At 36.8% G+C, this 16,043-nt stretch overlaps 3 protein-coding genes across 3 annotated transcripts; 2 read left to right on the top strand and 1 right to left on the bottom strand.

Moving 5' to 3' along the window:
- Positions 1-7,461: 7,461 nt before the first annotated feature.
- On the top strand, positions 7,462-10,740 carry Cbr-npr-3 (the record flags this gene model as incomplete). Its single annotated transcript, XM_002633348.1, has 7 exons — positions 7,462-7,617; positions 8,031-8,183; positions 8,528-8,611; positions 8,904-9,040; positions 9,138-9,353; positions 10,311-10,611; positions 10,654-10,740. The coding sequence occupies 7 exons, from the start codon at positions 7,462-7,464 to the stop codon at positions 10,738-10,740; spliced, it is 1,134 nt and encodes a 377-aa protein (XP_002633394.1).
- A 105-nt stretch (positions 10,741-10,845) lies between these two features.
- Positions 10,846-12,387, bottom strand: CBG06152 (the record flags this gene model as incomplete). Its single annotated transcript, XM_002633347.1, has 3 exons — positions 10,846-11,106; positions 11,153-11,325; positions 12,156-12,387. 3 exons carry the CDS (start codon positions 12,385-12,387, stop codon positions 10,846-10,848), a joined length of 666 nt encoding a protein of 221 aa, XP_002633393.1.
- A 1,212-nt stretch (positions 12,388-13,599) lies between these two features.
- Positions 13,600-15,958, top strand: Cbr-wht-2 (the record flags this gene model as incomplete). The annotated part of the gene is made up of 10 exons (XM_045235644.1): positions 13,600-13,718; positions 13,769-13,858; positions 13,903-13,996; positions 14,117-14,787; positions 14,834-15,041; positions 15,085-15,354; positions 15,400-15,489; positions 15,534-15,652; positions 15,699-15,774; positions 15,818-15,958. The coding sequence occupies 10 exons, from the start codon at positions 13,600-13,602 to the stop codon at positions 15,956-15,958; spliced, it is 1,878 nt and encodes a 625-aa protein (XP_045093057.1).
- Positions 15,959-16,043: the final 85 nt, after the last annotated feature.

Genomic DNA, 16,043 nt, shown 5'->3' with positions numbered 1-16,043 from the left:
ATAGGCTTCAGATGGTCTATGTCCTTTTCTGTTTGGTCTACTTTCCTATGGTATTAGAAATTATACATACGTCAATCAAATACCCCATACTTACAGTAATTGTCTCTGAAAAATGCGTAGGCTGAAGTTGCTCTCCAATCTCGGCACGTCTTCAATTTTCCTTTCAAAATGAAAAGTAACAATTTTGAGAGAGGGGACGTCGGATGATGTGCCGACGTAGGGATTCCAAATGTTTTCTGATGCCTTCTTCTTATCCTTGTTCATTCAGATTCCTTGGAATATCTCTTCTTCTTCTTCTTCTTCGTCTTCTATGCCTCTTTTTTTCGCCTACTTTCTCTTTAATTATTCATTAAGCTGACTTTTCGAGACCCAAAAACGTATGGGTGTGTGTGTTTTTTTTTGAGTACTAGGTTTTCAGACAAAATTTTGAAATGATGATGATTTCGAGTTGTTTTTATGATGTAAATATATATTGAAAGCGTAAGTAGGACCCTATTAACTCTCGTTTAACATGAATTCTATAAGGATTAGTCATCTGTAATCGTCAATAGTTCGAACAGCTGAATATCAGTCTTCATTTGATGATTACTCCCGTTTATGACCGTTGGTCATAAAGAGTATGTTTTCTATATTTTGTTTTTCATAACTTACTGTTAGTTTTTTTTTTCGGAAAAGTAACGATTTGAATGTTCAGTCTTCCAGATTGTTTCTCATCAGATAGTATCAGTGGATCCCACACTGTCAACTTTGAGCTCAATTATCTCGATTTTTATAAAAAATATATCAAAATCTTGTCAACTGTAAAATTGTTTCTGATATTTAGATAAACATTTTATTTGTCGACAAGTTTTTTTATATCTTTGACAAGAACCGAGAAACATTGGCTCAAAGTTAAATGTTACAGAGCTCTTCTATTACAGATTTGACGGTATGCTTATTTTCTTGTCACAATGTATATTTTCTTCTCTCGGATGGACAAACTTTGACCCTTTTTTCTGAACTCATACATTCTTGTTACTTTCCTTCGCATGTGTTTTTTTCGGTCCACTTATTCACCATTGTTTTCCCTCCCTCCCCCAACATCACCAAAATTTTGAATCCGCATTTCTAAAAGCGCGACGCTGAAATATTCCGCTTTTGAAAATCTGCACATTTTCAGTTTCGATAAGAAGGAAGCGAAAATCAGGAAAAAAGAATTGTACACTTTTCACCTGTTTTCATGAAAATTTTAGAGGTTGAATTCGGCACGTGCTATCAGATCTTTCTGGAAGCATTTAGAAGCAGAGACTACACAAACTTAGATTTAGAGTCACAAAATCATATATTTACTGGATGATTTTTTAGTATAAAAATATGAGTAGCTCCATCTTGGCGAAATAAAACAGAAAGGCTCCTTTATGCCAAAACTTTTGGAAATTCGGATCTGTGTGCTCCATGCCCAAATGGCGTTTATCAGTTCAAAAAGTGTGGTGTAGTTTTTGAGAATGGTTGGAAAAAGTTTCATTTTTCCTTCATTTGAGATCCTTTTTTTGTGGTCATGTTTTCAAATTTACCGTAAACACTTTAATAGAGTGCCACCCAGTCCATAAACTTTGAGCCAACTTATCTCGGTTCCTGTAAAAGATTAAAAAGTTACCAGCTGATAAATTGTTTAACCAGCCTGTTTGCCGCGCCTCCGGCGCTTCAAACAGCTGGCTGGTGCGCTTTCGGCGCAAATTGGCCTTTCTTATTTTTTCGTCGCTACTCACTCTTTTTTAAATGTCACGTAAATTTATATTTTATTTCAATTTTTTCAACGTGTTCGGTCAGATCGAGAAAGAGACGCAAATTCATTTATTTATATGAGAATGATAAGAATGATGGTATCACAAACTTCAAACTTTGTATCAATCGATACATTTTTATATCGCTTATAGTAGGCAAGATAATTGAGTTCAAACTTGGCAACTGCAGGTTTTACGATATACCAAATTCTGTCTTTCGAAGTATTTCCCTTTTTTCCTGTCCTTTTTTCATCCCAAGTTTGTGTTTAAAATAGCAGACGAAGTATTTATTTTGAGTCTCTCATTTTTTCAGTTCCCCAGATGAAAAATGGACACCCATTTGTTTAGTTTTTAATCGTAGCCTTTGCGACTAATTTCTGCTTTTTTCCTCACTTCGGAAGGAAGTTTTACATTTCATTTTCGACAAGAAAACACATGAAAAAGGATGATAGCCTCTCTATTTGAAAAATTTTTTTGCAGAACGGAAAAAATAGATAAAGTAGTGAAGAAGAAGATGACTGATGTAGTGAATTTACCAGAGAGGCTGAAAAACAACATCGCAGGAATTTCAGACAGTCTTAATTCTAAAAATCATTAAATTCCAGAAAATCGAAGTTCCTTTTCAAGAATTGTAAGAATTCTCATGAAGATTCAGTGTAAGAGTCAGCGCAAGTCAGAAATCAAGTAACCCACTCAAATTTCTGAATATATTCTTTCTTCTTATTCCAATCTCAAAAATTTCGTTTCGTTAAAAAAACGTCGAACATAACATAATGTCGTCTTCTCCTACGCATTCACGAAAATTCGGAACTTCTTGATTCCTCAGAAAACATTCTTCTCAACATTTTGAAGCATTTTTCGGGGGGGTACGAAAAGAATAAAAAGTATCGTTGACTTTCGAGAACACGAACTGACTAGAAAAAATTGAATTTCCGTTCCGATTTTTGAAATCCAACGGCACTTTTCGATTCCTCAACACTTCCTAGTTAGTCTTTTTTTGGCGGAAAGAGCAATATTTCAGATGATATCATAACTTTTCGAAATCTTCCAACCTCATAATTACCGATATCATTTTATTTTATTTTTGTAAAAGTCACTTTGTCTCTGCTCAATCACAAGTCTCCCTCTCTCTCTCGCTCTCTTTCTTTTTTCTATCGTCATATAATTGGTATGTATGTCATGAATTTTCAAGCCCCGCCTCCGCTCCTTCTTCCCCTTCTCTACTTTTTTTCTCAGAAACGACAGACACAATTTTCAATTCTTCTCTGCTCTTGATAATTTGGCTACTTTCTTCTTGCAAACTTTCAATTGTGTTTTGGAAAATTAACTGTGCTCTTTAAAAGAGATGCACGAGACGAAGACATTCTCAAGACCTTCCTTATTTTTTCCAACTTTATTTTCAAGAGCTCTCTAATTAGGGAGACTCGAAAATTTAATCAAAGGAACAGAAGTTCCGTGTAAATATTCTTCAGTTAACGATCAACATTTCATAATCTAAGCAGGCGACTGGCGGAAGTTTCCAGCGGAAATGAATTCAATTTCTTGTAAGGAGACTATTAGAAGAATCTAAACTGATTTGACCAAATCGGATTCGAATTCATATCCAGCCATCCAAACCCACCTGTATTTTCTCATAGAAGCCCACCGAAATCGTCAAATTCAAGCTAAATTATCTTCTGAAAGATATCAAGACTTCAACTGATAAAATGTTGCTCATATTTTCGTAGATGATTTATCAGTTGACGAATTGTTGGTATTTTTCACAGAAATCAAGATATTTAAACTCAACGTTGACTGTTTGGGTGAGATTCTATTAGAGGAAATACGATTGATTCTGTCACAAGACAAGCTTGAATTGTAGCTTCTTCGTAATCACACTAAATTCATATTTTGGGTATTACTTTGGACTCGAGGGAATGAATTCGAAATGAGAAAAATACACTTTTCCTATTCCTCTCTCGGAATAGGATTTTTCTTAAAGGATCCCTTCTTCCTGGTCAGATTTCGTCGCCAAACATCGGAGAAGTCTTCTAGAAATATCTGATAAACATCATTCTGAATTTAAAGCAAAACACCTGCGACGCATGGTCGAAAAATATGAATTTTTAACTATCGGTTACTACTTGGATATTTTCTGTGTTGAAGAATTCCAACAACTCCGAAAACTCTGATATTTCAAGATATTCCATATCGTTCTGTCCCAGACGACCTCCTATTTTTGAATTGAGAATTTTCTTTTCATACTTGTCTCCATCGTCTTCTCCTTCTTCTGTGTATTCGGGACGTCTCCTTTTCCTGTTGAAAAGAGAAAAATGAGCTCATCATCTGACTTTGCTCCGCCACGTCCAGATAGATGAGGGATGGGGCAAAAAGTCCTCTGGCGCCTTTCTCACCCCGAAAAGCCACAAAAACATCTGCACAGACTGATGAGACAGAAGCGAATAAGTGAGAAGAGAAGGAGAAAAATATGTTCCAAAAAAGGAAAGAAGTCGCATTCTTTGTATTTTCCATTTCCCACACGACGTCTTCTGAATCTGTGTGAAACCGATGAAGATAAATAAAAACAAGAAGGATTCTACACGTGGAAAGTCTTCCATTTGAGAGGGCACAGATGCGTCGAACAAGAAGAAGAAGAAGCAGGAAGAGTGTAGACCTCTATTTTGGACATGACGTGAAAAGTGTCTCTTTTGGAATGAGTGTGGAAGTATTGGTGTGTATATCTGGACACCAACTCCCCCTATTCCCAACACTTCTACCAGGATTTCTCTCATTTCTCTCACTTTCAAAGTCAGTTTTTGTTGCCAAATCCCAAACCCTCCTACTATATTCCTTCTCTCCCACTAATTTCCTCGTTTTCACTCCTGGCTCTCCTGATTGGTTTTTGAGTCTCTCTTAGCCCTCTTTAAAACTTTCGACTTTTTTTCCATTTCCTCTAAATCTCTAAACAAGCACATATGACATTATTTTTCAAATACATTAATGTGTCTGGATCAGAACGTTTTTCTTAATGTCTTGGTTTCCGACTACGGTAGTTCAGATTTGTAAAACTAAACACTTTCTTAATGGCTTTCGATTTCTCAAGTTTCTTTTTCAATTATTTTAGATTGTCTGTAATAATTATTTTAAAGCTTCTTCACCACTCTTTTGCTCGCACTTCTCCATACCGCAAAACCTGTAATAGAAGGTCCACCATACTGTCAAGCTTGAGCTAATTTTTCTTGTCTCCTATGCAAGATATTAAAAATGTGCCAGCTGATAAAATGTTTGTGGTATTTATATATATATATAATTTGTCAGTTTACAACTTTTTAATATTTTTGACAGGTACCGAGAAAATTTCCCTCAAAGTTAGAAGTTAGGGAGCCGTTCTATCACAGGTTTAACGATATTTCCATTAAAGGCATATTCTTTCTTTGTTTTTTTTTTAATCTAGGCCCTCATCTTCTCATAACTATCATAAAAATAGCTTTCGCCTCCTCTGGTATAGACTGCAAACCATAAAAAACGAATTGCTCTCTCAATTTTTGGTAATTATCCCAGACAAAGCAAAACTTCGGAGATGCAATCTATTCTAATTTTTCTTCTTTGTTTTTCCTCAACAAAAGTTAAAAAGAAATCAAGAAAATACACTAAAAAATCTCGCCTCCGAAATACGATATTTCGAATTTCGTCCGGGCGGTTTTTGACTATCAGATTTCGTTTCCATGACGTGGTAACAATAGATAAATGTGATGGGATTTTCTGCAGATTTTTCAGAAAAACAACTGGAGTTGTTTTGTTTAGATAGTTAAATGATTTTTTTTCATTATCGGGACCAATATTTTAGTAGGGATATGATGTTTGAAAAATGGATAGGACATGAAAACAGTTCTTGTTTTCTAGATAGTTTTGTGTTTCTTAGATATTCTTCATCTCTAGGGATGGTTTTATGTTCTACGAATACCAGATTTTCAACAAAATTGATTAAAAAATTGGAGAGATGAGATAGGAACAGTGGTTTGATTTGTTCATCTTAAAAACGACTCATTTACTTTTGCTATGATTCCTGATAGGATTTGCCAGCAAAGTGATTTCATAGTAAATCAAAAAATTAAGTATTTTTTTAGTTTTTGCTTCCAACTACAGTAACCTTTCAGTGGAGGTTTACAGCACTTGTCCGCACTTGTTGAGCTAGTTTTCCTTGGCATGGTATCAAAAGTATGTCAACAACACTTTTGGTTTTATGATAAACAGAGATGAATTGGCTCAAAGTTTGAAAAAAGAGGGACACTTCTATTACAGGTTTTTTATCCCTTGTCTTTTTTTGCTCCAGATTTAATACCGTAAAACCTGTAATAGAAGGGAACCATAACTTTCAACGTTGAGCCAATTTATATTGTCTCCTGTCGATGACATAAAAAAGTTATCAACTGATAAAGTGTTCATAATAATATCAAAAATATTTTATCAGTTGACACATTTTCGATAAATTGCATAGAAGCCAAGAAAAATTAGCTCAAAGTTGACAATGTACTGTTAAAAACTATTGTATCCCTCGGGTATTTAACATTTAGCTTTCTACAGTAACCCATATTCATGCAGCCTGCTCACTCGGGCAAGAAGGCTCAAACATCCATTTGTCACATTTGCCTATTCTTGTTTCGTGACAAAAATGAAGTGGACTAGAAGGATAAGAAGCAAAAAGAAGAGAAACGACTACAAAGAAGAAGAAACGCTGAAGAAGTCATCGTGTAATTGAAACAGCTTCTTCTTTTGCTCCTTATTCTTGTTCTCTTCTCATATGTTATTCACTTGTGTTGTCTTTCAGTTATTAGTAAAGACATAGGAAATAAGTCGGTCGGAAAAATGGAAATTAGTTTGCACCCTTCTCCTGTTTCCGTTTGCCTATTCTCCGTTTTTTCTCCACTCCCACACATCCCCACAATATTCTTCCGTTTTCCAGTAATAACTGGGTCTGTGTGTCAGAAAAAAGGAGAAGAACGACGAAGAAGAAAAGTGAAACACACATGTTTAAGACTCTCTTTCTGAAAGCTAAAGCTCCTAAGCCCCGCCCCCATTTCTTTGCTCAGGGAGGAGGGAGGGACGGAAGGAAGAAGCCTTATGCATCAAGCTTGATCTTGTTCGGCCAAGTTCTTTTTTTGTGTAGTTGTTTGTGACTCACTTCTTTTTCCTTTTTTTGGGTTGAGACACTGATTATACATGTCAGATTCTTTTGTAACAGCTACTAGACAGATATCGAATCAAGTGGCACGTGTCTATGAAAAGGATCCATCTAGGCTCATAGGTTTCTTTTCAGCTGTTGTTTTGTTGCTTTTTGTATTAATCAAGCCAATTTCATTTGAAGATTCTTGCCACGAGCGTCATTCTGAATTGAGATTTTCGAAGATCTTTCCGTTTTTTGTCCGATAGAAATATAACATTTATCGTGAATCATGTAATAGAAGGGCGACTGTCAATTTTGAGACATTTTATCTCGCTTCCAGTCAAAGATATCGAAACTGATAAAATGCTTATCATAATATCAACAGTATTTTACCAGTTGACACATTTTTGATATCTTGCATAGGGATTGAGATAATTGAGCTTAAACTGGACAAGGTGGAGGGCCCTTCTATTACAGGTCGGACCATATTGAATTCTCGCACGTATTTCGCATTTTTAGCATATTCTTAACCAAAATCTTTTTTCAGAAATCCAAATGGAGGGCCGAAATTGTGTGACAGTGCAAGAATACCAACCGGAATACAATGATATGAACGAGATTCGGGCAATCTTCTCAGTATTATATCTTATCGTTTGGGTAGCTGCAATTGTTGGAAATACGCTTGTTCTCTATGTACTCACTTTCAATCAGGTAAGCAGATTTATTCAAAACAAAGACGTCTTTAGAATCTTTATCTGAGTCAGGATCATCTAAATAAAGGTTCTTAGAAAGTTATATTCCTGTAACTTCAGTGAGCCTACTTAGAAATCAGTGACGTAACTAGAAACGAACTCCAGAACGACTTCGATATTTCTTTTTTTTTTCCAAATCAAAAAAGGGGTTACTCATTTAATTTGTGCTCTGGCGACATCTTTCCCTCCATGCAGCTCTTTTCCTTAGAAGCTTGTTTTTGGATTTCTCAAATTTCCGGTTTTCCTTCTTCCCCCACCCATTCATCGGTTTCCTTGATAAATCAAACACCTCTCTTCGGATTCCTAATTGGAAGTACAATCAATTATCTTCCACGTCATCACTATACCAATTATGAACTGAAACGTTTTCAGGTGTCACTATCTGTCAGAACAGTATTCGTTGGATGTCTCGCTGGTTCCGATCTTCTTATGTGTCTATTTTCACTTCCAATCACCGCGATTTCGATATTTTCAAGAGTTTGGGTATTTCCATCGATATTCTGCAAACTCATTGGAGTCTTCCAGGTGATTATTAGTTGTATTCAATGTCTAGGAACAAATAATTGTGTTTTGAGTTACTGAAGAAAGTTCCACCTGAAAATCATAACGTAAAACCTGTAATAGAAGAGCCCCCACCCTGTCAAGTTTGACCTAATTTTAATCGGTTCTCGTAAGAGATATTGAAAAGTGGTTAACGAATAAAATGTTGCTGATATTATGATAAACATTTTATTAGTAGACCACTTATTGATATCTTTCACAGGAAATGAGATTTATAGGGTCAAAGCTGGCGGTTTGGGTGAGACCTTACCATTAAAGTTATAGAATGCGATTCCGCAATTTCAGTCTTATAAAATTCCGATTTTCAGGGAGGAACAATCTTCGTTTCATCGTTCACTCTTACTGTTATTGCATTGGATAGATGTGTTTTGATCCTTCGACCAAATCAAGAGGTATGTCATAACATGAACAAAAAAATCCCCGAAAAATAACTTGCTTTTTTGTTTGACCCAAAATTGGATGAGCTTTGGAAGGCGTTCTTCTTCTTCTTTTTTTTCTTCTTTTTTTTCTTCTTTTTTCTTTTTTATCATTTTCCGTAATGCATTCCAAGTAAAACCTCTCTTTACTTGTTTACTGACAACTTGTTTGAAATATTCTCAGAACGAAACCTTCTATTTTTGAGCATAGAAGTCATCAATTAATAATAATGCTTGGATTTTTTTTTGGAAACTTGAATAGTTTCAGATAGTCAACTTTCCACGTGCCGTCTTCATAGTCTTTTGTATTTGGCTTCTCGGATACTGTTTGGCTCTGCCCGTCGGAATCTACAGCAACATCACAGTCTACGAAGAAATTTGTGGCACATTCTGCGAAGAAAATTGGTGCGTCACTTCCATTGATTTGGTCAATTATGCAGAGCTCTCTTTCGCATCTCTCTCCCACATAATTATCCCAATTATTCTCGCGTTTTTTTTCTAGGCCTGACTTCAATCAAGACACTGGACGATCTGGGATTCGCAGGGCTTATGGTCTTTCGGTTTTGGTTTTGCAGTTTGGAATTCCGGCATTTATCAGTTCAATATGCTATTGGATGATTAGTCAAGTGATGTCGAGTCAATTAGAAAGAAGAAGAGGACACAACATACGACCAGAATCTGAAGAGAAACTTGTAAATCGAAAGAATCGAGCAAATCGGTTAGTAGTTCTTGATTCCTTGAAAGGAAAAACAAATTGAAACAAGAGCCTCTTTTTATATATATTGGCCATCAATTACTTTGCATAATAGCGTTTAAAGGAGGTCTATAGACAACATAGATATTCCGGAATTTGCAAGACCAGGAACTCCCAATGGGAATATAAGAGTCACGTATTTTTTAAAGGAAAACAAAAGAGAGTCACACTATGATAGCCACTCTGGTATGCATGAATGATGATCATATAGATGACAACTTGATCGTCACAGGAAGAAGAACACAAAAATAAATATCTGAATTCTTCGAAAAATCTTGAAATTTAAAGGAAGGGGGACAGGAGATTTTTTTGGGAGTTTTTCGTTTTTCTGGGGTTAGAGTGTGTATCCAGGGTCAGATTCCTGACAAAACGGTGTACAGAGCGTTGCTATATTGCCGCTTTTATCTACCCATCGTTCGGCTTGCGCCACAGTAGCTCAGCTGGTATCCAGCGTTGGGTTCACAAGCTCAACCCCTCTAGAGGCGTAACCCCTCTAGAGGCGTACCGTAAAACATGTATTAGAAGGTTTTTCTTTAATAGTAGGGCCCCTCTAATAGAAGGGCCCTCCGAGAGGGGTTAGAGAAACAGAAGTACCGTCTGTATTAGAAGGGCCCCCATCAAAAAGCGGTGTTGGAAATTAATAGATTCCGTACGTTTGTAGGGAGAAATATGCCGGAAATACCTTCTATTTCACATAAATTTGTTGAAAAACCACTTTTTGGCTCAAACTCTTGCTCAATTCCGGTGAAATTTTTCAATGAAAGATTTCGGAAAAAACTGCCGGAAAATAGAAGGGCCCTTCTGAAGTACCTTGAAACAATAGAAGGGCCGGCTCTTCTAATACAGATGTTACGGAAATTCGACAAAATAATTTTTTCATGTCCCTCTAACTTTTAAAAAACCAACGAAACAAATTTACAGAATGATGATTGTCATGGTTGTTGGATTCGTTCTCGCCTGGATGCCATTCAATGCTGTCAACCTGTATCGGGATCTATTCGGAATCTCCACTACCAAATGGTACTCTACAGTTTTCGCCCTTTGCCACGTGTGTGCAATGTGCTCTGCAGTACTGAATCCCATCATCTATTCATGGTTCAATCCTCAATTCCGTACCAGTATCACAACACTTTTCAAAGGAAACAACGATGAAGCAAGATTGATCAAGAAAAAACCATCATCCACGAGTAAAATGGTTGCGTATCCGAATAATTTCTCAGAGGTATGAAAAGATCAAAGAAATTACAGTCACCCTCTTTTTCAGGTCAGAAAGGACACCGAAATCCAATCGAATAAAACAAAAATCTCGATTGCTGAAAACGATTATCGGGCTGGTGACCAACTGTTGTAATTGATTTTTTTTTGTTTTCATATGTGATATTTTACCGGGTTTATAGACAATAAATTATTTCTCTCTTGAGATTGTTTCAGGGAAACCAAAAAGGCAAACGTTTATTTACAAAAACAAGTCATCATTAATGGATCTTTCTGATGGTTGTGGTCCCTCCAGACCTCTTCCAATATCTCCACGGATTACTGTAATACATTTGACAACCATGTACATGTTATAAATGAAAAACATGAGAATACCAGCATAAACAAGAATTGGAATAACAATCAAAACAATGGGCGATGTAGTTGGAAGAGGTGCCGATGGAGCACACTTGGATACCATCTGGATGTAGGTGTGGAGATCTGCATAGCTTCCAAGTGACACCTGAAATTATAATTTCAAAAAAATTGAAAATCAAGTTTTCCTAGACCTGTGACAACATGAATGGAACGATGAGTGCTGGGTTGTTGTTCCGAATTCCAAAAAGTGCAATGAGACAAGATGGGTACTGTAGAAGGCGACAAGTGAGAATTACGAGCCATTGAGCACTGTGATACCAGCTCTCTTTCTCTCCATAATCACTTGCAAACACTAGGAATGTCCCTGGAAAATGAATTTGAGTTGTTATTGAGAAGAATATCTCTGGGATATCATTGAGATCCGCTGAGATTCTTATAGTGTAATCATATCTGAGATGATCTCATGTTTTTACCGTTTTGATCGATCAAAAACTAAACTAAAAGTGCATTTTAAAAGTTTCATTGAATCTTCTGAAATATCTCGTACACTTTATTCAGATTAATGTTCAACGATTTCGAAAAAACGCAACCTTTGAAAACCTTCATACTTTGAATATCAAAGTGGATAGAATGACGAAGTCAACGTCATACAAAGATGAAGTTAAAAATATCTTCCATGATAACATTCGTTATTATTCAAAATGAAAGGAAACTACTAATTTTTTATTCCTTTTTTCAAAAAACTATAAGATACAGGAAATTACCCGGACTGATAAAAACGGGCATATCTTTAGACAAAGGTACTTTGAAAACACGAAAATTGGTAGAAATATAATTTTACGTTTGATTAAAATCTACTGAAATTTTCAAAGCGATTCCTCAAGTCTATTTTTTGTTATGACAGTTCAAAGAAGAAAGTCCTAATGGTCCTTGCATGACGTTGTGATTTTCATGAGATGAAGCAACTTTGACAAGTGATAACTCAGCTCAAAGTTGACCAGATTATTTGAAACTTTGTCAGGTTACTGAGGAGTTATTTGACTTCTCGCACTCAAGGTTTCAGCTCTGTACAACGCTTTAGTCAAATTTTATGCTAGTAGAAACTTTAGTCCGGGTAATTAAGTCATCCTGAATGATTCTAGTGGGCACAAAATATTTGATTCAAGCTTATACATAAGAATTATTGAAACTGACCAAATGTAATCTCATGAAGAGCTGCAATACATATCAAATAAGCAGCGGTTTGTGGTCGCATTGTTCCAAAACAGAGTCTCTCAGGTGCCAATCTAGCTCGAAGATTCCTCATATGATGGTGATGGCGAGAATCTTTACGTGGCAAATGAATATCAATAGGTCCGAACATCTGAGAACTTGATGGTTTCAACATGTTCGAAGCGTCGAAATCGGTTGAGAACGACGACGACATGTATTCTGAATACGACGAAGACGTGGACAAATGTAGAGGAGACGTCGTGATGCGTTGGGAGATACGTGGAAATAAGAAGGATCTATGAAGAAGTTTCGAGAACTAAAAAGGGCGGAACGAAAATGAAAAGAAAAATCTTTTAATTTTTAGGATAGAAAATCCCCTCGGGGAAGGAAGAGACCAAAAAGAAGATGAAGCAATTCTATATTTTAATCCAGAATTGATGCGGAGAACTTGAGCAAACAATTTCATAAGATGATGAAGATGATTTTATTTTGAATAGAGAAACAACAAGAGATCACAAAAACCAGGAATGAATATTCGTTTATTGGTGTCTGTTGCGTTACAATCTAGTTTCCCTTAGATTACGGTAATCCGCTGCTTATGCAGTTGTTCACGGCTCATAAAAAGGGACAATGTTCCAAAACCTGTCGGGAGTCACGAAGCAAAAAAAAAATGAAAAAGAATGAGCGGAAATCAATTAGGACATTGGACATTTTTGACGCCCATCTTTGCTTCTTCCATTCGAGAGAGAAGGCGCATGTTTGTGACGAAATGTATCGAATTTCAGCCAACCATAAAGGGGGGGGGGGGGTATTCTGAAAATTTTTTCTCGTGTGGTGCCAAGAGTGGGAGCAAGTGCTTTTTTGGTTTCTGAAGAAAAAAATGAATGAAACAGACAAAAACGACATCAAATATCATGTGGTTCAAGAATTCGTTTTTTGCACAATTCGAATTCCAACTGGTTGAAGGGTTTCAGGTTAAATTTCAGAAGCTACCAAGTCCTGTACACCAATCTCATTCGGGTCAATAGAAGGTCACGCCGATAAGTATCTTATCATCCGATGGTTGTTGTGTGTTCAAATAGTATTGTCCGTCTCATGCACCTTATCTTTGTTATCAAATAAATTTGTGTTTTACCATCAGACACCCAAATATTATTCGTTCAAACCAACCACTGTTTACTAGATGAAAATTGATTTTCCTTTCTTCGCTTTTTGAATTTTGAACAGCTTTCTTGTCTGGATAAGAATATGTAAATAATTTTAAAACTACAGTATGACAACCGTGACGAGACTTCCAAACAAAATAATGCATGTGCCTTTTTAATACGGTTTCTGATCGCATTTTCGCGAATTTATTGAATTTCGTCTATTTTTATTGAAAAACTAATCAAATTTCAACACAAAATACTCAAATTTCAGATTAATTATGGCGACGGAGACATGTAGTCTCTTGTCGGTCGGACAATCTGAATATGGCGCTGCGCCATCAATGATTTCGGCACTCGAAGCTGTCGATCCTGTGACGTTAACCTGGCACAATATTTCGTGAGTCAGCAGTAAAGTTCTACAAGTCTGTAAATAACAATTTGTTTCAGAATTCAAGCTCGAAAGTCTGGAAAACGAATTCTCGAAAATGTGTCTGGTATTGCCAAGCCCGGGCAATTGCTAGCGTTGATGGGAGCCAGGTGAGTTACTTTTTGTGAATTAGGAGAATATTCAACTGGTTCAGTGGTGCCGGAAAAACAACTCTATTGAATATGCTACTTTCCCGAAACTTGAAAGGACTCGATACGAATGGAAGTGTTAAAGTGAACGGTCATGAGGTAATGGAAATATCGAAAATACTGTAATTGAAGCAAACTTCTTTTAAAAAAAGCGCATGCGCTTCAATTACAGTATTTACGACAACACAGACGTGTAATGAGTTTCCAAAGTCTTTTCAGTTGGGTCGAAGAATCACTGCGATTTCAGGATATGCGCAACAAGATGAACTCTTTGTGGGAACGTTAACTGTGAAAGAGTACCTGGACATTCAGGCAAAACTACGTGTGAATGGTGATGCTGATAAACGGAGGCGTCGAGTAGCGAACGTAATGTCTCAATTGGGATTATATAAGTGTCAGAACACAAGAATCGGAGCTATCGGAGGGCAAAAAGGAATTTCGGGTGGTGAAATGCGTCGTCTAACATTTGCATGTGAGCTTCTTTCAAATCCATCCGTACTCTTCTGTGATGAGCCAACAACTGGACTCGATTCTTTTATGGCTGAAAGTGTTGTTCAAGTCCTCTCCACTCTGGCGAAATCCGGAAGAACTGTCATATGCACTATTCATCAACCTTCCTCGCAACTGTACCTAATGTTCGATAGGGTTATGTTCATGGCTGGAGGAAAGACAGCATTCTTAGGATCACCGAAAGACGCAATTCAGGTTGAAACCAGACTCATTAGATCGATTTCCAATGACTTCTTTCAGTTCTTCGAAGATGCTGGATTCACATGCCCGCGAAACTTCAATCCAGCCGATTTAATCATTCATACTCTCGCAGTTATGCCAAATGAAGAGGATAAGTGTCGACAGAGAATTGAAGTTATTTGTACAAAATTTCAAAACAGGTGGATTGTTTTTCTAAAAAAATTTTTTATATTTTTCAAAATACAGCTCATATGGTCGTACGTTGAAGATTGGTGTTGAGAAGACTGATGAAGGACAGAGACCATCAGAACGGAGAAAGACTGGAATACTGACACAAATCGGAGCTCTTTTACAAAGATCAGCAATCGACACGTGGAGGAATCCATCACTGACGAGAGCCAAAGTGATTCAAAAAAGTATTATGGGATTGTTCGTAGGATTACTGTATCTTCAGGTAGTTTTTCAAAAAATCATGCAAACTGAATCCAACTTTGCAGAGTCCATTGACATCGATCGGAATTTCAAATTTGAATGGAGCACTTTTCTATCTAGTTTGCGAGCTGACCTATTCTACAATCTTTGGTATTCTGAATTTTCTTCCAACCGATTTTCCATTAGTCTCTCGTGAATACCATGATGGTCTCTATTCCGTTTTCTCATATTATGTGGCCCGTTGTCTTTCGTATCTTCCTCTTTTCACTGCTGATGGTCTGATTATGCTTCTCGTTTCGTATTGGCTCGTCGGTTTCTCAAACTCTCTGGTTCAGGTAATAAAATACTGCCATTCCAACTATATCGCCTATTGTTTAAAGGTACTCTTTGCTTGTCTCATTGCCTTCCTCATCGAGCAATCCTCTTCTGCATGCGGAATTATGATTTCTTGCATTTCACCTTCTCTTCCGGTTTGTTCAAATCTTCAATTGAATTTATTAATTAACTGTTTCAGATTGCCATGTCCACTGCTGGTCCATTACTTACTCTTCTATCGTTAACTGGTGGACTCTACGCGAATGTCGGTGCCTTGCCCTCGTACATTTCATGGATTCAGTACCTATCTTGGTTTAGGTAAGATTATTGAGAACTTTATTTTCCAGATTTCTGTGAATTACAGATACGGTTTCGAAGCTTTCGCAATCAATCAATGGAGCAGTGTCAACGAGCCAAACAGTACCATTTGGACTGAAGCGGTTTGTGTCGCTATTTCTCATAATCTCCATCAGATCTTTTCAGAAACGCGACTCTGTTCTGTCTCAGTTGTCTTTCCATGCCGATATGTTCTATCCCGATCTCGTAATTATGTCCGCATTCATCCTCGTATTCTACTCCATCGGATATCTTGGTTTAGCCTACCGAGTGAGCAAGGCTCGATAATTCTACAAGTGATAACTATATCTTCTAAATTGTACTATAATTTAATTTTGCTATGCTTGTTAAAAAAGAATGAAACCGAATTTAT

The sequence above is a fragment of the Caenorhabditis briggsae genome, assembly GCF_000004555.2.
Source record: "Caenorhabditis briggsae complete genome, chrIV, whole genome shotgun sequence".
Taxonomy (NCBI): domain Eukaryota; kingdom Metazoa; phylum Nematoda; class Chromadorea; order Rhabditida; family Rhabditidae; genus Caenorhabditis; species Caenorhabditis briggsae.
Note: the sequence above shows the minus strand (reverse complement) of the source record. Positions and strands in the feature narration are given on the sequence as shown.